Source organism: Opisthorchis viverrini (genome assembly GCF_000715545.1).
Source record: "Opisthorchis viverrini unplaced genomic scaffold opera_v5_24, whole genome shotgun sequence".
Classification (NCBI taxonomy): domain Eukaryota; kingdom Metazoa; phylum Platyhelminthes; class Trematoda; order Opisthorchiida; family Opisthorchiidae; genus Opisthorchis; species Opisthorchis viverrini.
In genome coordinates this window covers 767,960-794,741 of record NW_008751680.1, presented here as the reverse complement: position 1 = coordinate 794,741, position 26,782 = coordinate 767,960, and the positions used below count along the sequence as shown (strand labels likewise).

The window sequence follows — 26,782 nt, the reverse complement described above, 5'->3', positions numbered from 1 at the left end:
GAGGACACAAGCGAACAATCAAGCTTCCGAACGTCAGACCACAAGACAATGTGAATCGAGATCAGAGAGAACAAGCTACAAAAAATAGATGGCGTTGGGATAGCCAATCAACACAAAGGTACGCAAACCCCAACGCAACAAAGATCACAAACGGACCAATAGATTCACCAACTTCTTTACACTTTAAGTAGCCAATCACGTCAGAAGATAACAGATAGCCTCGAATGCCATACAAACGCACGCAGGCAAGAAGGAATGATTCACCCAACTGCGCAATAATGGTATCTTCTCGTCTGGTGACGAAACGTTTGCACACCAGTTGACAAACTTTGCAAACAGATTAAGAGCCACCTGATCAACAACCAATAAAGAATTGCGCTAAGATGCAGCAAATCTAACTACTCTAGTCTTTTTTAGCGTTTTCTTATCTGGATGTTAAAAGTTGGTTAGAGAGAACTCTATAATTTTTAACTATCGCTAGCTAAATGTGAGTGTCGGGAGATATTCTTCAACGTTTTAGAGGGTTATGTTTTCCGAAAAAACGAATAACCTTTGAGTAGAGATAATTGCGCTCACACAGTTCAACACACGATGAAACATATACTTAGCAGCTACAAATGAGCCAAAAGTGACCTCAAATGAGACCAAGTATCCCCTTATATTGCAGAAATATTTTCCTGCTTGCTGTCTAATCCTTCCGCAGGTGACATTAAGCAAAATGGTATCACATATTTTTATGGTGCATTATCCCATAATTTCAGTTATGAACACCGCAAACTACTTGTGCTGAGTTTCATAGTCTGACCAAATTTTTCAAGAATGATGTCACACTGGATTTCGCGAGCCATCATTCTCTTTGATATGTGTGATTGTAATGTTCCGAGCGGCTGTTCCATATGTATTTGTCATGAATTTGGAGACTTCTTGCGCTTCAAGCGAAGTCACGATAAGTTTACCACAAAAACAAATTTCCATATGTTTATTCATGCTATAGTTAAAGAAATAATATTCTAACATAAGGTCACAAACACACAGTATCCTAGAAATTATATACATGGCAACATATAAAGTTCTAACAGTACGTATTATGTATTTAAAACAATGAAAGAATGCCTAACATCAAGTAAGGTTTTGTCCCCTGTAAATATTCAAACAATATTTTGTTTGTGAAGGAAAACACCAGCATTTGAAAAGTTAAACTGAACAGTGTAGCACAGTGGAATAAGACTCTCAAACTTAGTTGCATGATGAATGGGCAAAATTAGCTGAGGCCTTACTCCGACAGATTAAAATATCAGCTATAAGGAAACAAACCTCCATATACTGTTTGAAAATAATGTACCCATGTGAAATTTACCGTGAAAGCTGAGGAAAATTAGGGAAGCGTACCGCTCACTTGTAAAACCCACCCACGCCACCTTCAGAGATATCTGCGAAAACACATTCTGTCAGACAGATGCATTACGAGGCCACACAGCAACACTATGTCAAGAGTGCAATTATCGGCTCCTTACTAAATTACGTTAAATGGCCTTGTATGGATGAGTCCACGAAAACCGGTAGCCCGAAAACCATTAGCAGATTGAGGCAGAACACATCCTTTGGAACACATTAACTAACAACCATTCAGAATGCTACTCAAGACAGCAAGATACAGACCCAGAGAGCCGGCATTCACAGTGTGAATACTCTGAATGAATGACATGTTCACTGCTACCCGGCAACTACATGGAGATGATGATGGAGAATGTTGATAACTAATAAAGACACATTATTGCAGGCGGTCACCATGCCTAGCCAAACCACGTAGAGTAGACATAAATGCAGTTCACTGCACCAGTCGAAGAGTACCAAATGTACGCACAATTTTATTTTGTAAACAATTTCTCTTCAGTAAATCTGATCTCAAATTATTCGCCATAGTCTGCTTGTTTGAGATTTGTTGACGCGCAAAATAATAGATGTGTTACCCAGAAATTTCGCGGAGACTTTGGCAAACATGACGCGAAAGACTCATTCGCATTCCAGTAAAGTACGAACAACATGTGTACAAGTATACAATACCACCAAGCATAAGCTGGTTGCATGCGACTTTCAACAGATCTCAAAAGCACGTCAATTGAAAGTCGTAATGGCAAAACAAACAAACCTATATTTGTTCTGCATCTATCTTTTAAAATCTATGTAAATGTTTGCTTGTGTGCCCCGAATATTTACAGGATAGCGTGCTATTCCATTTATCTGTTTTGGCTTTCAAAACTCTATATTATATCTACACGGTGCTCAGTATGTTTTATAAGATCCAATCACAGAGCGGCCTCAAACTTGTAATAAAAAAATACTTGTTTGCTTACACTTTTTAAAAGACATTTCAACATCTTATTGTGCTCAAAATGTGATAAGATCTATGAGTAAAATAATCAGAATAGAGTTGTAAAAACTGGCTTCATTTTACTTTTGTTTCAAAAGGTTTATGTGAAATATACTTGTGATACCATTGAGAATTAAAAACGTTCTAAGATATCGAAATGTGAAGTTTTAAAATTAGCAACATATGCTATCAAATTTCAGTTAAACTAGGCTCTGACAACCTGATCTCTGCATGTCACAAAACACAAAACCTTTTCCCACCAAATTACGGCAGCCTATCACTATAACCCTACATTTTGATCACCTTAGAATAAGAAGTTTTGTTTACATGTCAGGCCAACGTTCTGTGCGCTGTTCTTGCTGAAACAAATGAAGTGGCCACACCCTCACAAGAGAGTAAGTGCTGAACTGTAGTGAATGCTGCAGAAATCAAAAATCATTTAATGGGTGCTCAAAAATGGGCATTGATATGCCCCAAAGCTTACCAATAAAATTATGGTTGCGTATAATGCTTTGAACAAAGTACCTGCACCTGGTTGACGGTATACCAAATTGGCACCATCGCATGTTGTGTAACACGCAATAGAGTCAGACAAGTATTTTTGTAAGCGCTAGATCATATCAAGGAAGAATGTTCGTAAGTTAAATGCAGAAAGAATACGTTTTTCCTTGGAAGTGTGTTATGAATAGCATAACGCGTGAAGCGGCACATACAAGCGTTGGGCCAAAATGCTGGTGAAATTTATGCAAAACTATTTCATAATGTGGCAGTTTATCTGCCCACCAAGCTTAAAAATTCAAGTATCAAACAAAATATTGTCACAGAACACCTAACCGCGCGCTGATGACGTTTCGCCTGGCGATAAAACGTTTACAAGTTAATTGTTAAGCTAAGACCAGAGGCCACCTGATGAATGACAAAAACCCTGATATTCTCAGTAGAATGACAAAATATTCTGCATCTTTTTAAGTTTCACGGCGCAAGGTGCCTTAGACTACATACTTTAGTGTTCGCGTTACTTTCGATGCTCGTTTATTTCCTAAATGTGTTAAATTGTCACAAGGCAAAAAAGAAGCAAGTAACAAATAATGATGGCCCATCGTGGATTTTACTGTGTGGATTCATTTATAACACTCGAGTAAAAACCTGTGTTCAAACACGTAAGTATGAGAGCACTTTTATTACACAAAACAAAAAGGGTTAAAACAGAACATTTGTGGACTTTCGTGGAAACCTGTTGTAATACCTTTCTTTAGTATAAAATTTAAACTTAAGGTAAAGAGTTTGCAGCACTTTTTTGTCGCTTCTTCTGACTAGCTCTCATTCGTGTGAAGGCAAAACAAAATGGACAGTATTTTTTGCATTCAAAGTTGAAAAGGAACTGACCTCAAGTTTGCAAATATTAAATTACTAAAATACTTTTGAGACAGTTCGTTAATAATTAGAATAAATTATTGGTTCATGGTGACTGTCTGTAAACACTGCAAAGTAATGTTTTGTTTGTTCAGACAAATCTTCTGTTTAGAGCATAATGGTTGAATAATGTCTTCTAAAATCAACGAAAGGTTCTTTGTGAAATGTGAGCCTCCAGTGAAAATGCGTAGTTTTGAATGCATTTTCATTGACCTCAGCAAAACCTGAATGTATGTGTATTGAAAAAATATTTGAAACCCGTAAAGTTATCAGTTTAAATCAGCAGTGCAAGGAGTTAGTTGTGGACAGATTACACAAACTCTAAAAATTCAAACACTCACCACTCCTTTTCTGAGCAGCGCCGTCAAATAAGCATGCTTCACCATAACGTCAAACCCATGACAGTAGAGATTGTTTTACTAAAGTGATCCTCATAAAGACAGCACCTACTTACATGATGCGCACAGTTTGTTTGATTGCATTGGGCTTTGTGCTCGCTTTTATCTCTATATTCTTTTGTTGGCACGGTATGAGGATCCCAAAATAATGCTCCACTAAGGTACACAAGGAAAGTATGTGTTTTAGTATTCAGAACGGCCTAAAGCGTGACATAACAGTTTAAAACAGCTTTGCCGCAAATAAGCATAAATGAGCATTGCATACCGATAATTGTATGATCCTTTTTAGTACAGCAATTTTTATGTAAAACCGAGCAATCTGCACATGATTATCATCCGCAGTGGAAGACAATCAGGTTTTTATTGCCCGATGATTGAAAAACTGATGAAATATACACTTTGTTTTACAAAGGCTCACAGAACAGTTTGTATATGTGCGGCTACTAGCGATGTGCCTCTAACAAAGTTTACAGAAATTTAATTACACTTATTAACAGAACGCACATTACCCAAGAAACCTTTAAATTGCCAACAATGAAATGATTTTATAACTTGACATAGATGGACTTTATCACACATTACACTCAAACTTTTCAGTATAAAAAACGCATACGTTTCAGATATCAAAACTTGTTTTTCTACGTCTTCATTGTAATTGCTGTTAAAAAGCATGCAAGTACTTTTTGGTATCTTGATTTGATTGAAATTGCCCTATTCTATTTTCAAAAGCATTGACAACCCCCGCTAAAGAACTAACTTTGTTTAACCAAATTATAATTATTTGAGTTTATATTTATCCATTTAATCATTGTAATTATCCTAAGGTCTAGCTTCACAAGATCTGACAAGGATTATGTTTTACTTGAGCAAACGAGTTTATTCATAAATTATCGATGCAATCTTAAGGACCAACGTAAAGTAATTTAACAATATTTAGCCATCAGTGATACCCAAAACATAAACGGAACGGCCCGTTGAATATCTCTAAACTTTCTAGATAGACGAATTGCGTAACTGCTGAATTGGATTTTGTTTTAATTAAATTGCATCGGTTTGGTGTTTAGTTGATTTGAATAATAACACTGGCATATTCAAGAAAAATCGACTGCAATCATTTCCTGGAATAAAACTTTGGCAGACCTATGCAACGTGTTACAACACATATCTGGTGAATCAAATTACTAACCAGGATACTTAAGACTTTAACTACGTCGTTTATCACGCAAAAAGCTCATGATACAAAACGACCGATGTTCAAGGGGTTTTCTTACGCGCTTTCATCATTTTTATAACTGTTCAATGAGGATATGTTTTACTCCCCAAGAAAATTCACCTACAACCCACGATAGGGTTTAACAAAACTATTTTACAATTCCAAAAGGTTTGGAGAATAATTTGTGACAAACTAATGTCCAAGCGGATGTGTTACGGGAAACATTTCTTATTTAAATCCAATATACGCAACTATGCCCCGCTGCAGTTGTGTACATTATGTTATTGCGAGTGGCAATTTTGGACGCTGTGTATGAGACATGACACAATTTTTTTCATCAAAGAACCTACTCACAGATTTGCTTGAAACTCTTCCAGAGCCCAGGACCAGTTCCTTTCAACCTGGCCCTTATTAAAGAGGCGCAGTCTTCAATCGTCTGTGAACCTTACATCCTAGTTGAACTCTAGTTGAATAGATGTGTCAGTATGGCAAAATGTCATCACTGAGATCACCATGTTCTTGTGTTTATTTCATAAAAAAATAAATCCAAGATTTCGTTTTTGTGTTAAAAAAGCTTCAACAAATAAATCTGAATGCAAGTGTTTTCATGATTTTGCGGTTGAAAATTAGTTGGCTCCGCATTAAACAAATGGCATAATAAAGACTAAAAAATTAAAAAAATCTCACATCAGTTATGATTTCATTTACACACAGGCTAAACAAACACAGGTCACGTTCTTATGTAGCAATAAAAATTTTAAAAAGTTTGGTAGTGATAGCAAGTTTTGGATTTTTGACTGTAGGTTTTCTCCAGTGGGTAAAGTCGATCTACGCCCAGTTGCTCAAAGGGTGTTCAAATCTTACTTGATAAATCGAAAGTGAGTGCCTGCAAACCTTCCGGAAGATATAAACCACCAACTCCCTACCTGTAGGTGCAGGACAAAATGATTGGCAGCGCAAATTATTTTCATACTGACGGGGCGACGGATCAATCATAAAACAGGGAAATGATATGGCATTTAATGTTTATTAGCCTCATATACTGGGTGCAGCATGGGAGTTTTGGAATGCGCGCTGCTAACAATTCCAAGGAAGGTGGAATTATTGTGTACATCAAATTTCACGCTGAAGATAAAGCTAATGCCATTAATTGACTGGGAGTTGACGATATCTGTCGGTGAAATGTTCAGGTTACTGGATTGTAATTTAACTAATGTTTACTTCGTAGAAGGCATTTTATTTAGAATTTCCTTCACAAACTTTTTCTAAAATATGCCGGCCAAGTTTAAAACATCGGACAATCATACATACCCTTCTTTCCATGTCTTCTAATTATGGACGAAGTAGCATGTTTTTTGGATGCTTTGAGAAAAGCAAGTTGTTTTTTTGGTTAGAATATTCTGAGCGCACAAGCCAGCAGGGTCAAAATTATAAATTTGTAACCTAACGCAGAGCTTATAGAGAAAGAAAACAAACGTTCCTTATTTCTAGACAATTTTTTATTTCTGTCCTCTTAAAACACTCCAGTAACACAATGTTTGGAAACAGGTATGGCGGAATCACACTAACTAATGAAGTTTAACAAGACATGGTAAAACAAGATATATAATCAGTTTGACCCCTCTAAGTGAAAATTACAATACTGTTGACCATTCAGGCATATGTTTTGAGAATTCACACTAGAATAGCTGGTAGACAGCATGATATGCTGGCCCTAAATAATAACCTACAATATAGTAGTGCACGTTACCAAACTCCCATACCTGCGGAAACAGGTATTGCGTTAAAGAATATTTAGCTTGGTCATACTTGCTTTTTTTTAGCTAGAGTGGTCTTATTCCTGCTTTGATTCTATCCTGTGATGAAAGTCTTTCCTATGACCGTTGCGGGTTTTAATCGTATCTTGGAATGATGTGCTCAACCTGTGTGACATATTAGGCAGGCAATGAAATTAACTTTTTAAAATTCAAATTTTTGTCAAAAAACTTGAACAGAAAGCATATAAAGTGGGAAACAAAGTATTTGACAGTTTTGAGGCTTGTTTATTAGGGACGCAAAATGGTTGTTTCAAAATGCATTCAATTTTTAATTTTGGTCATTTCAACGTCAGCACGTATGTTTTTTTTGTGAAGTGTATATAATTCATCAAATCAAACACTTTTAGTAACCCGCTCTATTGATTTTTTCCATCTTCTTGGACTTGGTTACATGATAGTGACTTTGCGGTGACGTTAATATGGTCACGTCTAGAGCATTCAAATATGCACCAAATACTGTTTACTTTGGCAAAACAATTTAAGTAAAAAAACATTTAGAAACAGGTACGTAACATTCGTAATTTGTCTCTCAATTAGGTGCGAGTAGTACGTGGCACACCAAGAGTTTCGCATAACCATAGTTGTTTACGAAGAAAATAAATATCATTGTTTTCTTGCGTAGTCTTCCGAATAAATGTCATTCCTATAGGCTTTCCTATACTTTTCATATTTCTTAAAACTATTGGTTACGATTTTGGGCACAAAATACCATATCAACAAAAGAACTGTACCGAAAATCTATGAAAAATAACCATAAAAGGGGTGAAAAAAATTTCGCAAATTTGGACCTTTAAGTCACAAACTCTAAAGGTCACTCAATTTTTCCTTGCTCCTATGGTGCACATGCAATGCGTCTACGTTTACAGCGTTTACAGCAGATGCCCAGGCTGAAGTAGTCCAAAGTTCTTCCGGAGATGTATAATATGAAACCTCATAGGTAGAAGACGGTTAATATTGTGCTTGGTGGGTTCTGCAAAACCCAAGTGAGCGGCCTTCATGGTGTTGACAAGCGCTCAAACGGGATCTCGGCAACCTGCTGTCTATTCGCAAGATACGCAGTTTAAAAGCTATATTCTGTACTCTACGCACTGTTAGTCTTTTATCGTTAGTAGAAAATAATTAGTACGAGATTACGGGAGATTCCTTTCATTCTTATCAGAACAGCTATGATAAAGTAATGCTTTGACTGTAGAAATGTTTTAATTAACCAAGTGCAAATTATGGAATCCACCCTATTTGAAATCATCAAGGAAAACAGTGCTTGGAAAAAGGTTAGTTTGCAGTTTGGGTCTGGTACACCATTGAACGCACGTTTTAGGGCAAACTGTATTTGGTTTATGACTTGTGAACCTTTTAGCATGTATTGTGTATGTAACGCATCCTTTTTCCAACATTTTACCATGAGAATGCCCGAAATCTGAATGTCAGTTTTTTTGGCAAACTATTTATGATACGGCGTTTAAAATCTAAGTACATGGTTTGCATGTTAACCAGTCTGCCTTAAGACGAGTCAAAGAAACACTGCCATAGTGAAGCTCATTAAAATTGTCGTAGAATAAGACCCCATCAAATTCGTCCAGGTGTCATTATTTTACGATGGAAACGCTCAATGCAGAAAAGCGAATACAATTTTGAAACAAACTCTAACGGTCTGCTTATACACGCTCATTTATGCCAATATAAGTACACACCAGATCGTCTGACCAGTGTGCGTAAATAAACGATGGAATTTACTGCGGTCCGCCACGCTTCACTATAAAATATGCTACACTGGAAATCATCGTTAGCCAAATGACTGCACAAAATGTCGGTTTGTGTTACGCATTTATGCTATAACTACATGTCCAAACCTTATCTTATACGTGTTTAATTAACGTAGAGAATTTTGTGGCAGGTTTAGTGTCACTCCATTAATTGAAAATTGGGGAGACCATGAATTTATGAATGCTAGGAGTTATGTGATTAGTTCACCTGTTTTATTTTTAAACAAATATATATCTTCTGGTGCCCTTCTTTATTATGAACAATTATTTTTACAGCAACCATTACATCAATAAGCCAACAAAGTGCGTATTTCTGACATTACCCCGACAATGCAATTTGTGTGCTGAATTTAATCCCTCGTTATATGTTGAGGCAAACCCGCAGCGTTTGTTATAATGCTTCTGATGGATTATTTTACTGAAACAAGGCACAATTTAGATGCTTTATTTCATACAACAAACGATATGGCGAGCTTAAGCAGTCAACACTGGGAGCTAGATATAACAACATTTGACAGTGCATTTCCAATGAGGTCTCATCTACGCATCAGATTTGTTTGCCTGTTTGCTGTAATTGTATGCTGGCTTTGACGTTTGTATTTCATCCTCAGCCCAGCGTTCCTTAATAACCGTTGCTAAATTTTATTGTTTCTCAACCAAACTTAACAATAGTGTAATCTCTGTAGAATAGTTGCGGAGAAAATATAGCTGTTTTCACTCAACTTGTTGGGATTTATGCTAAAGATCTCCAAATTTAAGTTACTTATAATAGCTCCACACCTATAACTACCTGAAACGGGTTTGAAAATAAATACTTTCATTGTATCAGCGATGTTGCTTTTTGTTGTAATACACATGCACCGCACTTTCCTACTCATCTGGATAAATAACTCGGAGAACATCCTTTATATCACTATGCTAAGTTATAGCCGCACGTCGGTGAGTGAAATCGGTGGGGGATCATGCAATTTCCCCATAAGGTCAAATCTTTTAGATCTGGCGCTTCATTGTTTGTTCCGGTCGGTCGTCTGGAGAACCATAGAAGGAAGACGGTAGTTGCAATTCCACCTTTGGTGCCAAACAATATAGACATTTTTGACCACGAAAACACATAAAGGCCAGTCGGTGGGTAAAACAATACCAACAGTTTCCCGTTTAAAGGGCTCAGAATTTCATACCTTGACGCTGTTTGTATACCATGTACGACCGTTTTCTTGCAATAAAGCTACTCAAACTACTGACGGAGGTACGCATAACGCTCATTTTTTTGGATTTTCTGCCCAGTTTTCAAAATAGTACCAATTATTTTCACTGCTGCATTCACGTTTCCCGAGGACGTGATGCAACCGAGGACATGATGCAACACGACAGTCAAAATGTGAAAAAGCCAGGAATCATACGGCCGAACTAGAACAAATCGTCCGAAATATTGTTCCATAAGTTTTATATATTTAAAAAAAAATATTTATGGTACCTTCATTAAAATCTCGACAAATATTTGTGTTTTTAGTGGATAGATATCATAAATGTGCTACCTTCGTGTCTCGTGCAAGCGTCACTACAATGTGCACACAAATGTGTTTTACCAAACACAAAGAGGGTGTTTAAACGGAATGTGGTGCTCATTAAATTTCAGTAAGTAGGATTGCGCGACGGTTCCGCAGAGAGAAAGGAACCGATAAAAACCTGTCAGGGTGGTCTTGACAATATGATGGCTACCGCAATCAGCTCTTTCTCAATGGACAGGCAAGAACTTTGAGGTAAATTGTGCCCAAATAGAAGATAATAGAAATTGAAGATCAAGGTTCGCTCAATAGATTTCACTAAAATGCTATACATTCAGTAAACCTGCAAAAAATACAAGCAACTCTACATTGAATTTTGAGTGTCGTACAAGAAGGTAGCGGAATCCAGGATAACTTGTACGGGATTGTCTCGAGTGCTAATTGAATAAAAATGCATTTCTGGCACATTGTGTCACACTTATGCGCATAGTCAGAACTTTCAGCAGGACAGAAGAGTACAAAACCCTATAAATAACAACCACTAGACATTCGGCTGTATCAAGTACCTCCGTTTCATTATTTCTCGGATTGCTCGCGGCGCTAGCGATCAAATGATTCTCCAAAAATGCAGTCAAGAGTTTCGCTAACTGGGTTTCGGTTGGTTTCACCACACTTTTCTGAATATTCTAGAGTGCTAATCTAAAAGGCGTATTATTCCAGGAAGTCTTTAGCGTTCTGCACAAATGTGCTGCGCTAACTTTGTCGGCTTACATTTTTAGTGTAGCGTGTTTGCAGCAAATTAGGCCCGCTTTTTCTCCTGGGCTAACAAAAAATGTCCACTTTTTCCCAACTTCTGGAATGACAAGGCTGTGATCAATGATTCTTAGTTTCACTTATAAATGATTCTTTACGCTCACTTTTATAAAAATTTTACCTTTAATCTTTATTTAATTGTAGGTTGTATATAATTTCCCCACTGATTATTTTTCTGATCATTCTGTTCAAAAATGGCATTTATCTAGATCAGCCACCGTTTTTGACGTTCATTTACATGTTTAGTCATCGTTGTAAACCATCGTTGGAAACTCTCTATAGAACAGTTCATTTACTAACAAGTAAGATGACTTGGAAGCTCATCGAGAACGACATCGTTCCCGTTGGTTACAACTGCACACTGAATCATTCGTCGCTCGTGATTTTATCAAGATGATTTGTTCTACTGTGATTTATTTTTAATGGGACTTCAACTATCTGGTCAAGCTACAAAAATTGTTCAAGAAAACAACTCGCCATGTAGTTTTTACTATTTTTAATAGGCAATAAAAAATAACTTAACCGAGCCTTTATTCTGTTGCATTAGTTTGGTCCACCCTGCAGGTATCAATTGGTTATATTCTGCTTACAGTCAAGTACCTGCATTGCTTACAAAGTGGTCACCCAAACATTTAAATATCGTCTGATTCTGCACTCATGTAGTCTCGGTGCACAAAAGGCTGAATTTCGCTAGTCCGGAACTCGGTACCTAAGGATATGCGCAAAAATTTGGTCTCAAGTTCATCAGCGTTTTGTATTTGCCCGTTTCGTAGCTGTTCATAACAAACCAGCACTTACTGGATGGTGCGCTCTTGCTAGCATGTCGCTACAGGTAATTGGGTAAGTGCAAACGTTTTTCTGGGTAACCTATATTTTAAATCCCTAAATACTAGTAAGTGCTGTGACCCCTATAGTGAAATAAACTGGTAGAAACAACACTGGCAACACGCAGCAAACGGACTGAATAGTCATTATTTGTGTGTAGCAAAGCTGTAATACGCTAAGCTTAGGGCTTTTACGCGCCTGTAAAAAGTGCTATCAGAAAATTCCATCTGTCCTAAACCGTATGGGCTTTACCATAAGCTGCAGATCACACACATTTACAGAAATAACAAGCGGAACTGACCGACAATTGACCTAAAAAAACGCTGTTTGCAAACAAGATTGTTATTTTTTCTGGAGGCTCGTCTATGGTCCTCAAATAACCTACGATATTTAAATCGTGTGCTAATCTTTTGCGGTTGCCTAGTCCATAGTGTTAACCATAATACAATCCTTGCACAGCTGGAATCAAATGAAGCTTAAAAGCCCAGCGAAATGTGTTACATTATCAGTAGGACAAATCAACGGAATCGTTGGAATTTCTGTGCTGAAGAGTAATAAGACTGGTCCGACTTTTCGTCCCTTACTGTATTGGATGCGCGTATCTTATACGTCAACTTGGAACTTGATATTTAAAATGGTAGTTAAACAACTTTTAATTAATTTGGTAGGACGTTTGAAGTCTACATACAGACTAAATCGCCACGTCTCGAAGTCCCCAATTCAAAAATATAAAATTTTAGTAAAAATTGAGTAGGTGTAAACCAAAAATCTGGTATTTTCATTTTTATGCGCGTTGAATTCTCTATTTAAAATGAGTGTCCTTTAAAATATGAGTGGGTTAAAAATTTTACAGCAGAAAGAAGTGTGTCATAGCGCCATACAGCAAGTAAAGAGCATTCAAATTTAAGCTCAACTGCAGCCTTTTGCATTATTGGTGTGCAACTTTCAGGCAGTTAGTAGTAGCGCGCACGCCTCAACTGCAGTTTTTGGATCAAAATAATGAAAAACCGGTCTGACAAAATTCCACGTACCAACATATTTTACCATTGTGAATTTTTGTTGATTCTATAGCAATCTTTAAACTGTTAAATACAAGGCCTAGAATCACCCATGCTACTGTGATCAGAGTTCAAACTTTTGCTTTATCATTCAGTGAGTCCCGCTTACAGGGCCGTAAACTGCCTGAAAATAATTATTTCAGTTCAGTCACCAGAAAGCTGAAAATTTAGTTTAAAAAGTGATACCCTGTGGTCTAGACCTCTCTTTATTCTTTGACAACTAATAAGGCACACTTTCCAGTACGGCTGAACATCTGTCTTTGACGTTTTGCAATATCTGGTTTTCATTATTCATATTATCGTCCCTTATTTATGATCTATACTGTCGCATGATCCAATTTTTTGGGGGTTTAGACACGATAGTAGTCATGGGGTGTAGTTCTGCATCCGAACTACTTTTGCATCGTAGAAACAGCCTTTTGCTTTCATCGCAAGTGTCAAGTCTTTGGGTGTTGCAAATGCCTAAAAAAGCGTGGAGATTTTAGTGCCTCAAAGACCGCCAGTATTAACTGATTTAATGGAGAAAAGGAACATTCTGACAAACAGCACAACAGGTATTAAATATCAGATATGATGGAACAGACGTTGCTAACAAGGCAGTTAGCTATAATGCCGAAATTTTCAAAGCTAAATAGGATGTAAACCCTCGCTTTGACATGGATTGCTGAGTGATATGTGACGTTACAACGAGCATCGCGCAATTTCAATATCGCTGGTTTTCCAAATAAGTGTTGGTGGGTGTTTTTGGTCTCTTAAACAGTCTTTAGTAATCGTAAAATGACCTTAAAATTAGTTGTTAGGTTAGTGAATCCCACCATTTGATTTCTGTCGTCAGTCTTCAGTTTATCTTACGTTGCACTTTTGCCACGCAGGCGTAACCTTCCCACAAACTATTTTATGGAAACATTTGTATTATATGTGACCACGTCCACATGGCCATCCACAATATTGCATTTTCATTTCTGAGCACTCCATGGTTGGTTAAATTACACTCGTTATTCTTCATCAGCCTGTCAAACAAAAGTGCCAGTAGTATGTTTAAAGCTTGAAAGCCGATACCAAAACCAACTGGTTGACGCCATAACCAGCAGCATTAGACCCAGTGTTAAGGACAAATAGCAAAACGTGGAAAACACATGTGGCACTAATTCAAGATCGTCGGTGGCATAGAGCCCACATAAGTTAGCTGGCCAAAGGGACTTTAATGCAACACTAAAACTAGCACTTGAAGTGTCTATCTGTTTCTCCGAATGAAATATTTAAAAATGTGGCTGAATCAGAGCATTTTATGAGATTACTCATCGGATTGATAGGTTGGCAAGACTGCAAGTCGTAGCGCTACTTAACAGGTTACGTAGTGTTTTTTGACCGGCAAACCCGTGAAAGGTGCACATGTGCGTCACCGTCCTGTCATATCCGATAATGTAACTTAACACGTTTTTGAAGTTCCTTAATGGGTTATCATAAACAATGTGATCTGAAGACTTCGAACTCATGTATGCCGAACATGCGTAGCTATTCACGGTGGAACTGGTATTTGGCCTTTATCAATGGGTATATGGCGCAGTGTAAAATGGTGATGATTGATTACTTATGAAGTAACAAAGCACAGCAATTGGAGCTTTTGGCTGCTTAGATGTAGACACTGTTTTCTAAATTCGGTCATACTAAATATAGTAAATCAGTTTTTTTGCAAGCCCCATTGCATGCAGTATCATGACGTTTGCATTTCTACCAGCTTTTGGGTTTGAAAATGTGGGTGTTCCAGTAGCGAGGCAGTTTATGGCTTCTTTCACGGATTTACTTATTTTTGTCACTACCATTGTATAAGACCTTCATTCAACTAAAACTATCCTGGAAAACTTTAAGTAGGTTGGCTTATATTTTGCTCATTATGTCATTGAATAAAAAGTATTTATTCATTACTCAATAACCTGGGATTTAACAGTGTTATTAAAACCTCGCTGTCTTGTACATTTCAGACCGCTGAAATATTTCTAGTTGGACGAACATGACAATTTCTTCGACCACTATTATTTCACACCTAAGATTAACTGACGTAACATTTAAAATTTAATGCCACGCTTAAAGCTGATTGTTCAGCCTAAAATGTTTTTCTGAGCCCCGATAAAGCACTTCTGATAGTACGTTTTGTTGTCACAGCGATTACTGTCTGTATTGCGGGAACGCAATTGTTTTCAAAGTATAGGGGAACTAGAATTTCGCTGCGAAAGTAGTGTAAGAAATTCGTTTTTAGGTAGACAATCGAAGTAAAAGGTTATGCCAAACCAAATACCTTAGTTTAGCCTGTAATCAGAAGACATTGTTGTCTGACGCAGGACTACCTCACTGTCTACCATTAAATGCAAATAAGTTGGCACACGCGTTTTAGGTTCAGTCCACAAGGATGACCAGTTTTTTGCTGCACCTCTGTCTGCTGACCAACTTGTATTTGAAGACGAATTTCTATATTGCTTTTGCATCCTCAATTAAGCACCCAAGTTCTACTTGTTTATTCAAGAGAATAACAAACGAAATAAACTATCCTACAGCCGTTTTGTGGAAAATAAGGCATTTCAAGTAGAAGATAGGTTGTTCAAAATATGTGATAGTTTATTGAAACAGACTGTATAACATCGGGTTATTTTCCCAGTAAAGGCATGCTGAAAAACCCACACTGATGTGATTTGCCAGTTATATATTTCCGTCCTCAAAGCAGTTGTAAAGGGTTATATTAAGCGTTGTTTTACCCATAAGAAAAGAAAAGGAATGAAGCTCACTAACACCCCAAAACAGTTGCTCCATTTAGATGAAATAGCACATGGTAAATTGGATCGGGTCGGCATAATATTTGTACAAGAATGTACAGATACCATAGGTGAGATGCTGGTTGAGTTTACCTTCCAAACGAGATAATCGAAACCATTTTTGTTGACAGCTGATAAAATGGTTTTTCTCTGTGACATCAGTGCTAACCACTGCATTTCAACTGACAAACGTCAAGTGTAGTTCGCTAACGTTAGCAGAGTAAATAATTTTTACCGTAAATCTTCAAACTTTTCTACAGTCTAAGCAAAAATATGGTAGCAAAACATTTGACAGCGTTTGCAAAGAAGAGAGGTGTTGCTAGTACTTGCTGGGAGAATAATGGTTTATCTACAAGCGTATGAGCATATATATATAATTATAGTAAATAGTTGAAGTTATGGTATTCCGAGTGTTCAGAGGCCTACGAGTAGACAACTCATTACACGAAGACCTACAACGCGTGCACGGTGCGATTTCAACCAAATGTATAGACATTGCACGGCACTACGTGGATGTCGAACAAAAATGTCACATTTATCTGATAATATACAGGAAGGATACCCAGTGAGTTTGATTAGGCGTCAACTAAGGATGATATTGGCTCCAGTGTCTAGACCCAGTAAGGAATGGATTGGCACAGCAGTCATTCCATATAAAGCAGGAACCTTGGAGGTTATTCGAAGAATGTTGAACTTGGCCAACATTTGAGTGGATTTTCAGAAGGGAAAAACGCTACGCTCAGTTTTGGTGCAATTGAAAGATCCCCTGCCGGTTGAAAGGACTAGGGACTGCGTGTATAGAATTAGCTGCAACGATTGCACCAAGGACAATCCATCAGGGGATTGCAAACCAGAATTGAAGAGCATAAAAGAAGGATTAACTAACCGCCCAGGAATGCAGAGGAATACCAAACGCTGGTCGAGGACTCAGCGATGGCAGTACATGCCTTAGACACGGGACATAGAATAGATCTGGAGAATGTGGAACTTTTAAGACGGGGACTGCGATTCACACCACAGCGGCTGATAGCCAAGGCGGTGGAAATCACTGAGCATCACAGCGTGAATAGAATCGAGGGCGTGGAGCTAGCGAGTGTATGGAAAGCGGTCTTAGATAAGCCGAGTTGACACGTGACGGTGTGGTTGTCAATCCACTTAGGACTATTAGAAAAAACCGGGGGGTGGGGGTGAAAACCCCAACCGACCAAAGGTCATAGCATCCCTCTTACACATCTATCTTAGCACTAACTCACCCACACAGACTGGCAGAAGGTTCAAACGAAGCTCAAGAGGAACCATCAAATGAAAAAAAACAGAAGTACTAGACCCCAGACTGGATCCAAACAAATGTACGTTTCCCCACCGACCCAAAACTTGTTCAACCACTCTAACACACGTAAATCCCTCGGCCGACACCCACGGAGATTTAGCTTGATTTAGTTGGTTGGTTTTCCTTCCGCCTTAAATCTCGGTCAACCTCGGAACCTAGTCACTTGGCCTGACGAAGCTTTTGTGTCAAAAGCGAAACGTTGCCCAACAGTAAACCTACCGATTGTCACGAACCTTTTTCGAAAAGGAAGGAGTCATTCTTAAACCAATACCCCTAAGAAGTTCACAACCAAAAAATGGAAGGCACATCGTCTATCAACCCAGTTATTCGCGATGGCCTTATGGCTTTTTGGTTTTATTCGATTGTATCTAAGCTACCTAGAGTGAAATTCTGCAAGAAATAGAAGCAACAACATTAAAGTAGCGTACTACGTCCAAAAACTTACAGTTGGTCTAAATCTGACGCTCGTTCAAGGACAAAATAGACAATGTGGTACTGTCAAAATAAAAGGATGTAAGTATTCAAAAGTGTGGAAAATCCGCCATTAGGAAGACTTAAAATGAAAATGTCCCGGGAAGTTTACAAGGGATTCGAGATATCAAGGAGCTCTCAGGAAACGAAAACACAGGAAAATGATCCAAAGATTAAAAAATAGCGAAAGATAACTTACATTTTCCATCAAAGACGCAAAACGAAGTGTTATTAAAAATGAACACGCGAAGAAATTCAAGAAAAAAGAAACAGTTAAACGAGAAGGCAAAAATGAAGAAAGGAGAAGAAATAGGACAGCATAAGACGCCAAATGAAAGTTACGCACAACTAAAAACGGAGTGCCGGGCTGAATTTCGCCCTGTGTTGTAAACTGGAACATTCAGTTCTAAGCGTCACTAAGAACCGTACGAAAACAAGAGAGCTGAAAACATCATCATGATCATCAAAGACAACAACATTGTTGACACTGAAGCTTCACCCTTTTACCTTGGTTGTACGAGGGTAGAAATATAGCCGGGTCACCCACATCCAGACATACCGATGATTATGGTTCCCAAACAAAACCCATGCAATAAAAGTTCAAACACAAGGCAGCGGTGTGGAGCTGGAAATGCAAATACACTAAGAATTTCACGGAACACATCAGCACACATTTTCCAAACCACAACTTGTTAGCCAAGGGGACTGTGTTCGTCAGATCTCTAACCGCAGACAAACTGGTATAGGAGACACTGTGGGCAACGTGCGGACACCCTCGGGATAGCGCAATGAGTCGTCGAAGTACTCAATGCGCCACACCGGTAATGTTCATATAGTTCGCGGGAAACTGAAAATATAGAAAATGCAAGCACAAATGGCAGTTTGTCGTTTCATTGGCAAGCTGTGAGATTTTGGAAAAACATTTGGGATGAGAATGGCGATAGTTTATAAACATCTAATCCATGTTGAGTAAAAGTGCATGCTTGGTGAAATGCGTCATCAATTTTGTACAACAACCCACCAGTATATAACACTGTCCTGTCCTAATGAAACCACATGTCGATGTTCCTGATACTTGCGTTCCCGCAGTGTAAGCTTGAAAAAATCCGATGAATTTGGCAAACCAAACCAAATCCATGATGTCACGCGCAATACTCCAACCAAAATAACAACAACTCGAATCGCAAAAGTTCAGGTATGCCTACTGATGAAAGTGACGCTTAGTGCACAGCAAAAAATTTGGGAATTACTGTACAAACGTGCGTACCGAATGGCGGTATATGGATCAACTCCCAAGTGTATTTACTTATGACAATGGATGGGCCTTGGATTTCTTACCGCTAATTCGAAATCCCTTTCAACAAACGATTTGACATTTTCCAGTTTATTGTAAACCAGATCTATTCTAAATTTGACGAGCGGATCTTGAATGTTTTAGCTATGTGCTTAAGCAGAAAGACGCTTCCTTAGACGGTTATCGCGTGGTTTACACAGAGAACGGTAAAAATGACTCCGGCAGATTATGCCGGCTGGGCTTCAAAACGTGACAGTGCAAGCCCGAATTTTTCACTTTCCCTGCATCATGAGCGACAAGCTAAACAGGTGGTTTTCGAGCTACAAGGGTTACATGGCTTTACTTTTACAAATCTTTTTGTACGCAGTCGGTAATGTAAAGGTCACCGCATAACTATTTCAACGCGTATGTAGTTTCATATACAGATATACAATAAGAGCAATGTAAAGATACTTGTCCCCTGAAATGAGGTCCGTTGTTGGTGATTTCAGTTTTTTTTTCAAATAGCTAGAAGTTCTGAATAAGCCGTGTAAGTCAAAGGTGTTTGAACCAATCCAGTTTTTTGACATTAGAACGATTTTGTCGCACTTCGTGTCTTTATTATGCTTTCTATAGGGACAGCAGGAAGAAAGCTCAGGTAGAAAATCACGAGAGTTATATATGAAAAAAAAACAAGAAGTCTATGCTCTTCGGGTGCCCCACTTTCAGACCGTGTAACAAGTCTACACGGTCACTCAAATTTTGTTGTATTACTCTTGAATGGTTTTGAATGATTATTTGGTTCATTCGCTTAGATAAATGTTGGTAGAATCACGCTGTATGGTGCACACGGTGCGAGTTAGAACGAGCAAACACATGCTGAGATACGGAACATTGTCTGGCTTGCTGGGTGTGGCAATCAGACTGATATGACTAACCAGAACAAAACATTAGCAATAATGGAAGCGATCGACTCTCCATAATCCCAGATTGACATCATTACTGTTGATAGCTTAGAAGTAAATTTCAACTACCCGTCTTTGAACGAATCGGTGCTTGCATGATTTTAACACTCTTATCTGCGTGCGAGTGAGTAACCAGAAATCTTTGAATAGAACATGTGAGTTGCGATTTTATTATCGACAAGGTGATGGTCACCCGTTGGTTAAAAACACTAATATTAACAGTTCGTGTTGCTACAAATCCCATTTTATTAGTTTATGATGATTTTATCGTAGATCAGTCTGAGACACACCATTATTGGAATTCCTAACAAAATGGTTAGTACCAACTGAGTGACCAAACCTGCCCGATCTGTGCTGGCTTCATAGATACCTGGTTTGTTGTTTCAATAATTACTAATAACCTAAACCAGGAAAATCTATCTGCCAAAAAAGTAATAAGTGGCTAGTGTATTTGTGTGTTCCCTGCAAATTTATTTCATTTTCTGTTTGGACGAAGCAATCATCCGCCTGAAAAACTGGCCACCTTCAGCAGAAAGGCAACAAGCACCAAACAATGGACGACCAGTGATACGGAAAATCAACTTAAGCGCAACAACCCTTCGGCATCAACATATCCAGGAGTAGACTTTGAGGGTCGTAGCTGCAAACAAAACGTTGATTTTTGCAATGTTGACCAAGTAGCACTTAATCTCTTGTCTGGCCAATCAAAATTATTTACCGTCCTTATTATTATTTTATTATCGTTGATTATTTTTACACTTGCAATGTACAGAAAATCTAATCTAGATTGCGTTTCCTACAGATTGACGCGCAAGTATATTTAAAACTTACACTTCCTAAATTCTCCAGACTTTTGTCTTCTCCTTGGTGTTTCTATCTCAGTCCTCTTCTTTCTTGTTCGTTCAACCGGTTTTTATTTTTTCTATTTTCTCCAGCTCTTTTGTTTCGCCTTTCGCCAATTATTCTATGATATAATAGTTCACTAGCTATTACTTCTTCGTTCCTAATGGAAACAATGCCCCTTATATCGTGCGAATTCAAACCCCAAACACGCACGATTTTGTTGGACCCATGAAGATAACTCATGGTGTTTTGAAGCCATTTTTACCTGTATCGTACGTGATCTTACTTGGAAATTCAATTGGTCAGGTAGCAGGTCCCCTTTAGAGGGGCCCTCGGTACTGTGCATGGTACTATTTATCAATAATTTTTGAGGGTAAATAATTTTGTTCTCCTAGGTATGAGTAAATTTCTAAACTTGTCACGTAATAAGTGCATTAAACAACAGTGACACGCCCTTGACAATATTTGTTCTTGTTGACATAAAAAACCACTCGAAGTTAAACAGTGATGCGAACAAACTACGGCATTTACTGAGTTTTTAGACAAGAATAATTGCAGTGATTGTACTATGAGGCAAAAATGTAAAACCACAGATGACACAACGCATGGCGCCTGGTAATTAGGGAAACGCCGTTCAACTTCCGGCGCTTTCACCGTAGGCTGTGACTTTGATTAGATTTGATGATATCTCAGGGCGCACGGCTTGTCCAGCCACCTTGGGTTCATAACGCACGTTCTCTTAGTCCCATTTGTTGTTACTTTTGGTAAGATTTGATCGCAAAGTTCAAGTTCTGGTACATTGTAAAAGTCTTTAGGCTTGACGAGCGCCGGCTTCACCTCTTGAACATCGTTTACTAAAAAAGCATTGCATCAAACCAATCAAAGTGGCTAATAGATTATCTGCAAAATTATAGAGAACAGTATTGACGAATGAAGGGTAAGTCGAATCAGTGTAATCAGTACCAGCTTTTGTTTGTTGGCACTAGCTTTAGAAAGTGTGACGGACTTTACAGGTTTTTCGTGCTTGGTGGGAACCATCAACACTCGTTTGCAAACATCACAACCGAGAGACCTAGCAGGCTCCAGGCGAGTTCTCAAAAAACCAAATTTGTTTGCAAATTAGTGTATTTCCCTAAGTGAGAGGGATGTTGAAAAACGGCATAATCTTGGAAGCCAACAGTGCGCACCACTCCCAGGTTGTGCTTGTAAAGAAGGCGAACGGAAAATACCGGTTTTGCGCGGATTTCTGGATTTTGAATGAAGTGCCCTTAAATCCGGTTATAGCTGTCCCTTCCGCTGCGGAGATTTTCGCTTCCCTCCAAGATTTCAGATATTTCACGGTCTTTAACTTTCATTTCAGATACTGAGAGTAATCTATCAAGGCGGAGGCCCGGGAGGAAACGGCTTTCGCCGTTGGAGACACCCAATCTATACGAATGCCGTTTGGTTTGTCAGGCGCATCATTCACATCCCGGCGCTTGATGCTTCGCTTAATGAAGGGACTCCAGTGTGTTGCCGTATGCGGAGATGATATGGTTGTGTACAGGAATTCGGAACCTGGGCAAGCGGTTTACTGAAAGACGGTATTGAAGCGTATCCGGTGAGCAGGTCCGCGGATAAAAAAAGGCAAAACACGGCTCGCTCAGACTTCGATGACCTTGCTAATAAATGAGGTGGGTCACGGAAAGGTTAGCCCTCTGCCAGGAAAACTGGCAGAGATCGAGAACTGTGCTGTTCCAGATTCAAGGCGATCCCTAAGACAGTTTCTAGAACGAGCAGCATGATACAGCCAATTTGTCAAGGATTTCAACACGATTGCTGCTTTAGTGTACGAATTGCTTGGGCGAAACCGAAAATTTAAATGGACCAGGAAAGCATGTGAGGCTTTCGAACGTGTCATACCGCGGATGCGGGATCAGCAACTGATCGTCAAACTACCCTGGTCGGAGAGATGTTTACGTTGCTACGGACGCTGGTAACCACGGTATCGGCGCATTCCCAAGGCAGAGGAATAGTTACTGAATATGCCAGCCGTGTCCTGACTAACGCTAAGCAGAAGTAGTCGACCATTGAGAAAGAATGCTTAGCGATCATCTGAGGCCTGGATAAGCGGAGACCATATCTACTTGGACAAAGATTTCGTATCAAAACCTACAAAAAACCCTGGTGTAGTGGACCAGGACCACCAGAAATTCTCGCGGAAAGCTCACACACTGGGCACTCCGGTTGCCTGGTTTCGACTTCACGATACGGCACCTGTCAGGGAAGGAGAACTACCTGGCTGATTGGCTGTCAAGACCAGAGGCTGAAAATGAGGACTCCAAGATAGTGATTGGTGACACTGGCCTTGTCGTCTAACTGGAGTTCAGAAGGTTAATGCTTTTCTAAAGGCAGAATCCTATGTTGCGAAATTTTGCAGCCGCCTTGTTGGATGGTGCGAGTGTTGAGAACGGAGGTGGAGACAAGGAATTGGAAACGTTCCAGAGTCAGCTTGATCGGCTGAGTCTGAATAAAGTTGGCACAATTTCCTGAAACGCCACCAATTCTGATGTGCTGCCCGTGATACCTTGCGTCTTGAGACGGAAGCATATCGTCGAATGCCGTGATATGGCACATAAAGGGTGGATAAAGACTTACTTCGGCAGAGGGACTGCTGACTCGGGATGAGGAGTGAGATGATGGATTGTGTGGTGTCCTGTAAGCAGGGCCAACTGAAGAAACTGGGTATGACAGGGGCAATTAACCCCATGAAGCCCATTCATATATCAGAGATCGGCGACTTATGTTCCTTATGACCTCAAGCAATAGTTTAAGGTCACTTACAGGAGTGTACATTCGGGCTTCTTGCCTGGGGCTCATCGGAGGTATTCAAATAGGGAGAAACGGAGATTGACGCATTAGGTCATACGATAAAAACGTGTAAGCTGGTACGGTCAGTTCCAATTGCGTTACAGTGCGCAAGTTTGAACTATAGTACTATAGTACTATAGTAGGGAGAGCATTCAATGGTCAAAATATACATTCAAATACAAGGAACTGTAGTTGGTGTTTTGGAGTGTTGCTTATTAGGTCCTCTGATGAACAAATATTACAGAAAGAGTGCTTTCTAAATTTATCGTCTTTAACAGCGTCGAAAGTGGTATAGTTTTTGGAGCGCAGTTCAAAACTTCATCTTATTGTCATTACCAGTCACAACTTTATCAGAAACTCTGGATAAAAGAGTTGATGCCGACACAACGCAAACCGCTATGTTAAAGGACTGAAATGCAACTCAATACATCAAATTTAGATACAAGTTTGTCAAAATACAACTCAATACAATACAAGTTTGTCACTGAAAGTGTCACTAAAAATTGATGTGATTGGCTTCTTCAAAGTTGACAGCAGCGTTCGTATGATGTTGGGAGCATTAGCGATGTTACACAAAAGCGGTATCCTTTTGTTATCACTTCTAGCAAATCCAAAACATTTCATCTGTCTAACAGTGCACGACACTATTGTTGGCAAGTATAATGAAATAGTTGAAATTTTCATTCTTTTGAAAACGCAAAGCGTATTGCGAAATACCGAGTATTCTGGACACGTTGCGTTGTTTCTCGCGGGTATTAAGTATCACACCGAATTGCAGAGCCAATACAGCGTTTGTTAAATCAACTTTGGGTAGAAGATAGTCCGTGTGCAATCACTGAACGCTGTTGGCAGATATCCGTTTGTTTCTCAATATGAGCGAAAAATTACAGCAGTCCAATTGAATTGTGATCTTCTTTGGCTACGAACAACCAGTATCTCCAGTTCAATTTGACATTTTGATGGTGTCGGCCAGGTTAGCTAGCAATTTTTAATATCCTAGGTAAACGTTCACTTTCGTACGTCTTAAATGGCCTATGCGCATGGATTCACAAATCATTAGGCTCCACTGAATACATGAACTACTTGGAGAATAAATCAGAAGTAATCCACCGCGTCATTACAAAATTCGTTGAGTGCCTTCTTCTTCCTTGTTGTCAAAATAGAATCGTCATCTCCTGTTTCGAACCGGCGCTTGCACTGTTGGTACTGGTCTATCGGTTTATACAACTGATGAGACTCATTAGTACCGTTTGATCAAGTGTCAAAATGCTATCCCTATATCTTATGAGGAATTGATATGGAAACACTTGGGCCGATTTACGGCGTTTGTTCACTATTTCCTGAAATAAAAAAATTTCAAGCATTGTTCAAAAGGATGCTCGCGCATATTCATTTTTCAAAACCTCTGCGTAAATATTTTTACTTTTGTGCCTGATATATTTTCACGGCTTATTCCACCTTGGTCAGTAAACAATTCTGCACCCAAAGGCGCTCTTCCTGTCGCAGATATGAGACTAAAATCTGGGGTTTTAGATCACTCTTCCTTGGGACCAAAAAATGAAATGCACTTTTATCTCCGGGATCTGTTACACTGGAGTTTTATGTTGTTGTACATATCACCATCATGATGGGGCTTTTGCGGACCACCTCACAGTCACACCTTCCTTTTGGTGGGACCGGCAGTTAGTTCCAAGGATGTATAGCCATGGGTACTCACCTTGGACAAAAGCTTCTAAGCCTTCATCAAATACTGCAGAAGAATATTTGCCACAACTTTCAACGTAATAGAATAAACAAGCCCTTTGAAACCATAAGCCAAAAAGACGAGATGGCATGACACAAAGTCCGGAAAACCAGCTTCTGCATACTGAGACCGCCACCCAGTGTGGTAACCACAATTCTTCGTTACAGGTGACCGGTTTTCTTCACGGATAGTAAGTGACGGCGCAACGAAATTTGGCCTTGTTTGATCGGTTGCTTCATAGTGTTCTTGGTTTTTCGAGGTTTCCAACAAATACAGAGTATCTGCAACCCAGGTCATCAGAGCTTGTCGGTGGTGACCTAAGAAAGTTTACAGTATGTAGTTCATGTTCAACCTGGCCTGCCAGGCACCTACTTTATGGCATGTTCAAGGCTGTCCAACCTGCTTCTCCAGACTAAATTCGGCTTCTCTCAGTGGATTGTCGCTGATGATGCTAAACTGCACGTGGACAGCCTACTTGCGTGTACCGTACAGCAGGTTGACAGCGGGGTAAGGAATGGATCGTGGGTTCCTTTGGTGATGTATATTGATAATTAATACGGCTGCGCATCAGCCTACTGCGCAGCGGAACAATCATGTCAAACAGGGCCGTGCAATTACGCCTGAACGTCCGAATCACGTCCGATTTCATCATCTGCCGGAGAAAGGTCAAATAAGGACACAGAAAGTTCACACCCACTCCGTGGCCAAGGTACCCCGTACACAGGCGCATAGACGGCCATCTATGATCAACCGAGACAAAGGAACAACCGCCCGATAACCGGTGTGGGTGTGTGGGAGACACACTGGTTGGTTGACAGCGGATCGACCATCAAATACGGTGACACATGAATCATATATATAGAAGTTTGTAATTGCGTTAATACACAGTTCCTTCAGGTCGTCTTCTTGTCTTCCAGTAGCGTCAGGGCAGGTGAAGAGATACAACAGTGGCGACAGGTTATCTTCATTTCGAAACTCAATCATGGCAGTCAGTTCTGAACGAATGCAAGCTCTACTGCAACAGCAACAGGCGCAGTTTAAAAAATCGCAAGCAACAATTTGAAAATATCAAGCAAATTTGGTCGAGACATTGTCGCAAAATTTTTCAAAGTAGGTAATCGCAATATCATTTGACGCAACATATCAGTGAGTTCCATTGTGACGCTGATTCTGGGTTAACTTTCGAATCCTGGTTTCATAAATATGAAGATATGTTTCATATTGATTTGGCTAATGTGCTAGAAGAAAAGAAAATTCGGCTCATGCTTCGAAAATTGGGCGCGGCTGAGCACTCTTTTGAAGAAGAGTATGGATCTAAAGTTC

At 39.3% G+C, this 26,782-nt stretch overlaps 1 protein-coding gene across 1 annotated transcript in view; it reads right to left on the bottom strand.

The window, feature by feature from the left end:
- T265_02081 (hypothetical protein) overlaps nt 1-26,782 on the bottom strand; it is a gene marked incomplete at both ends in the record, with an annotated part of 51,284 nt that overhangs the window by 23,639 nt on the left and 863 nt on the right. The window contains one exon of the mRNA XM_009166240.1: nt 23,503-23,576. Coding sequence (XP_009164504.1) covers nt 23,503-23,576 — 74 coding nt within the window. The remainder of the gene's footprint in view (nt 1-23,502; nt 23,577-26,782) is intronic.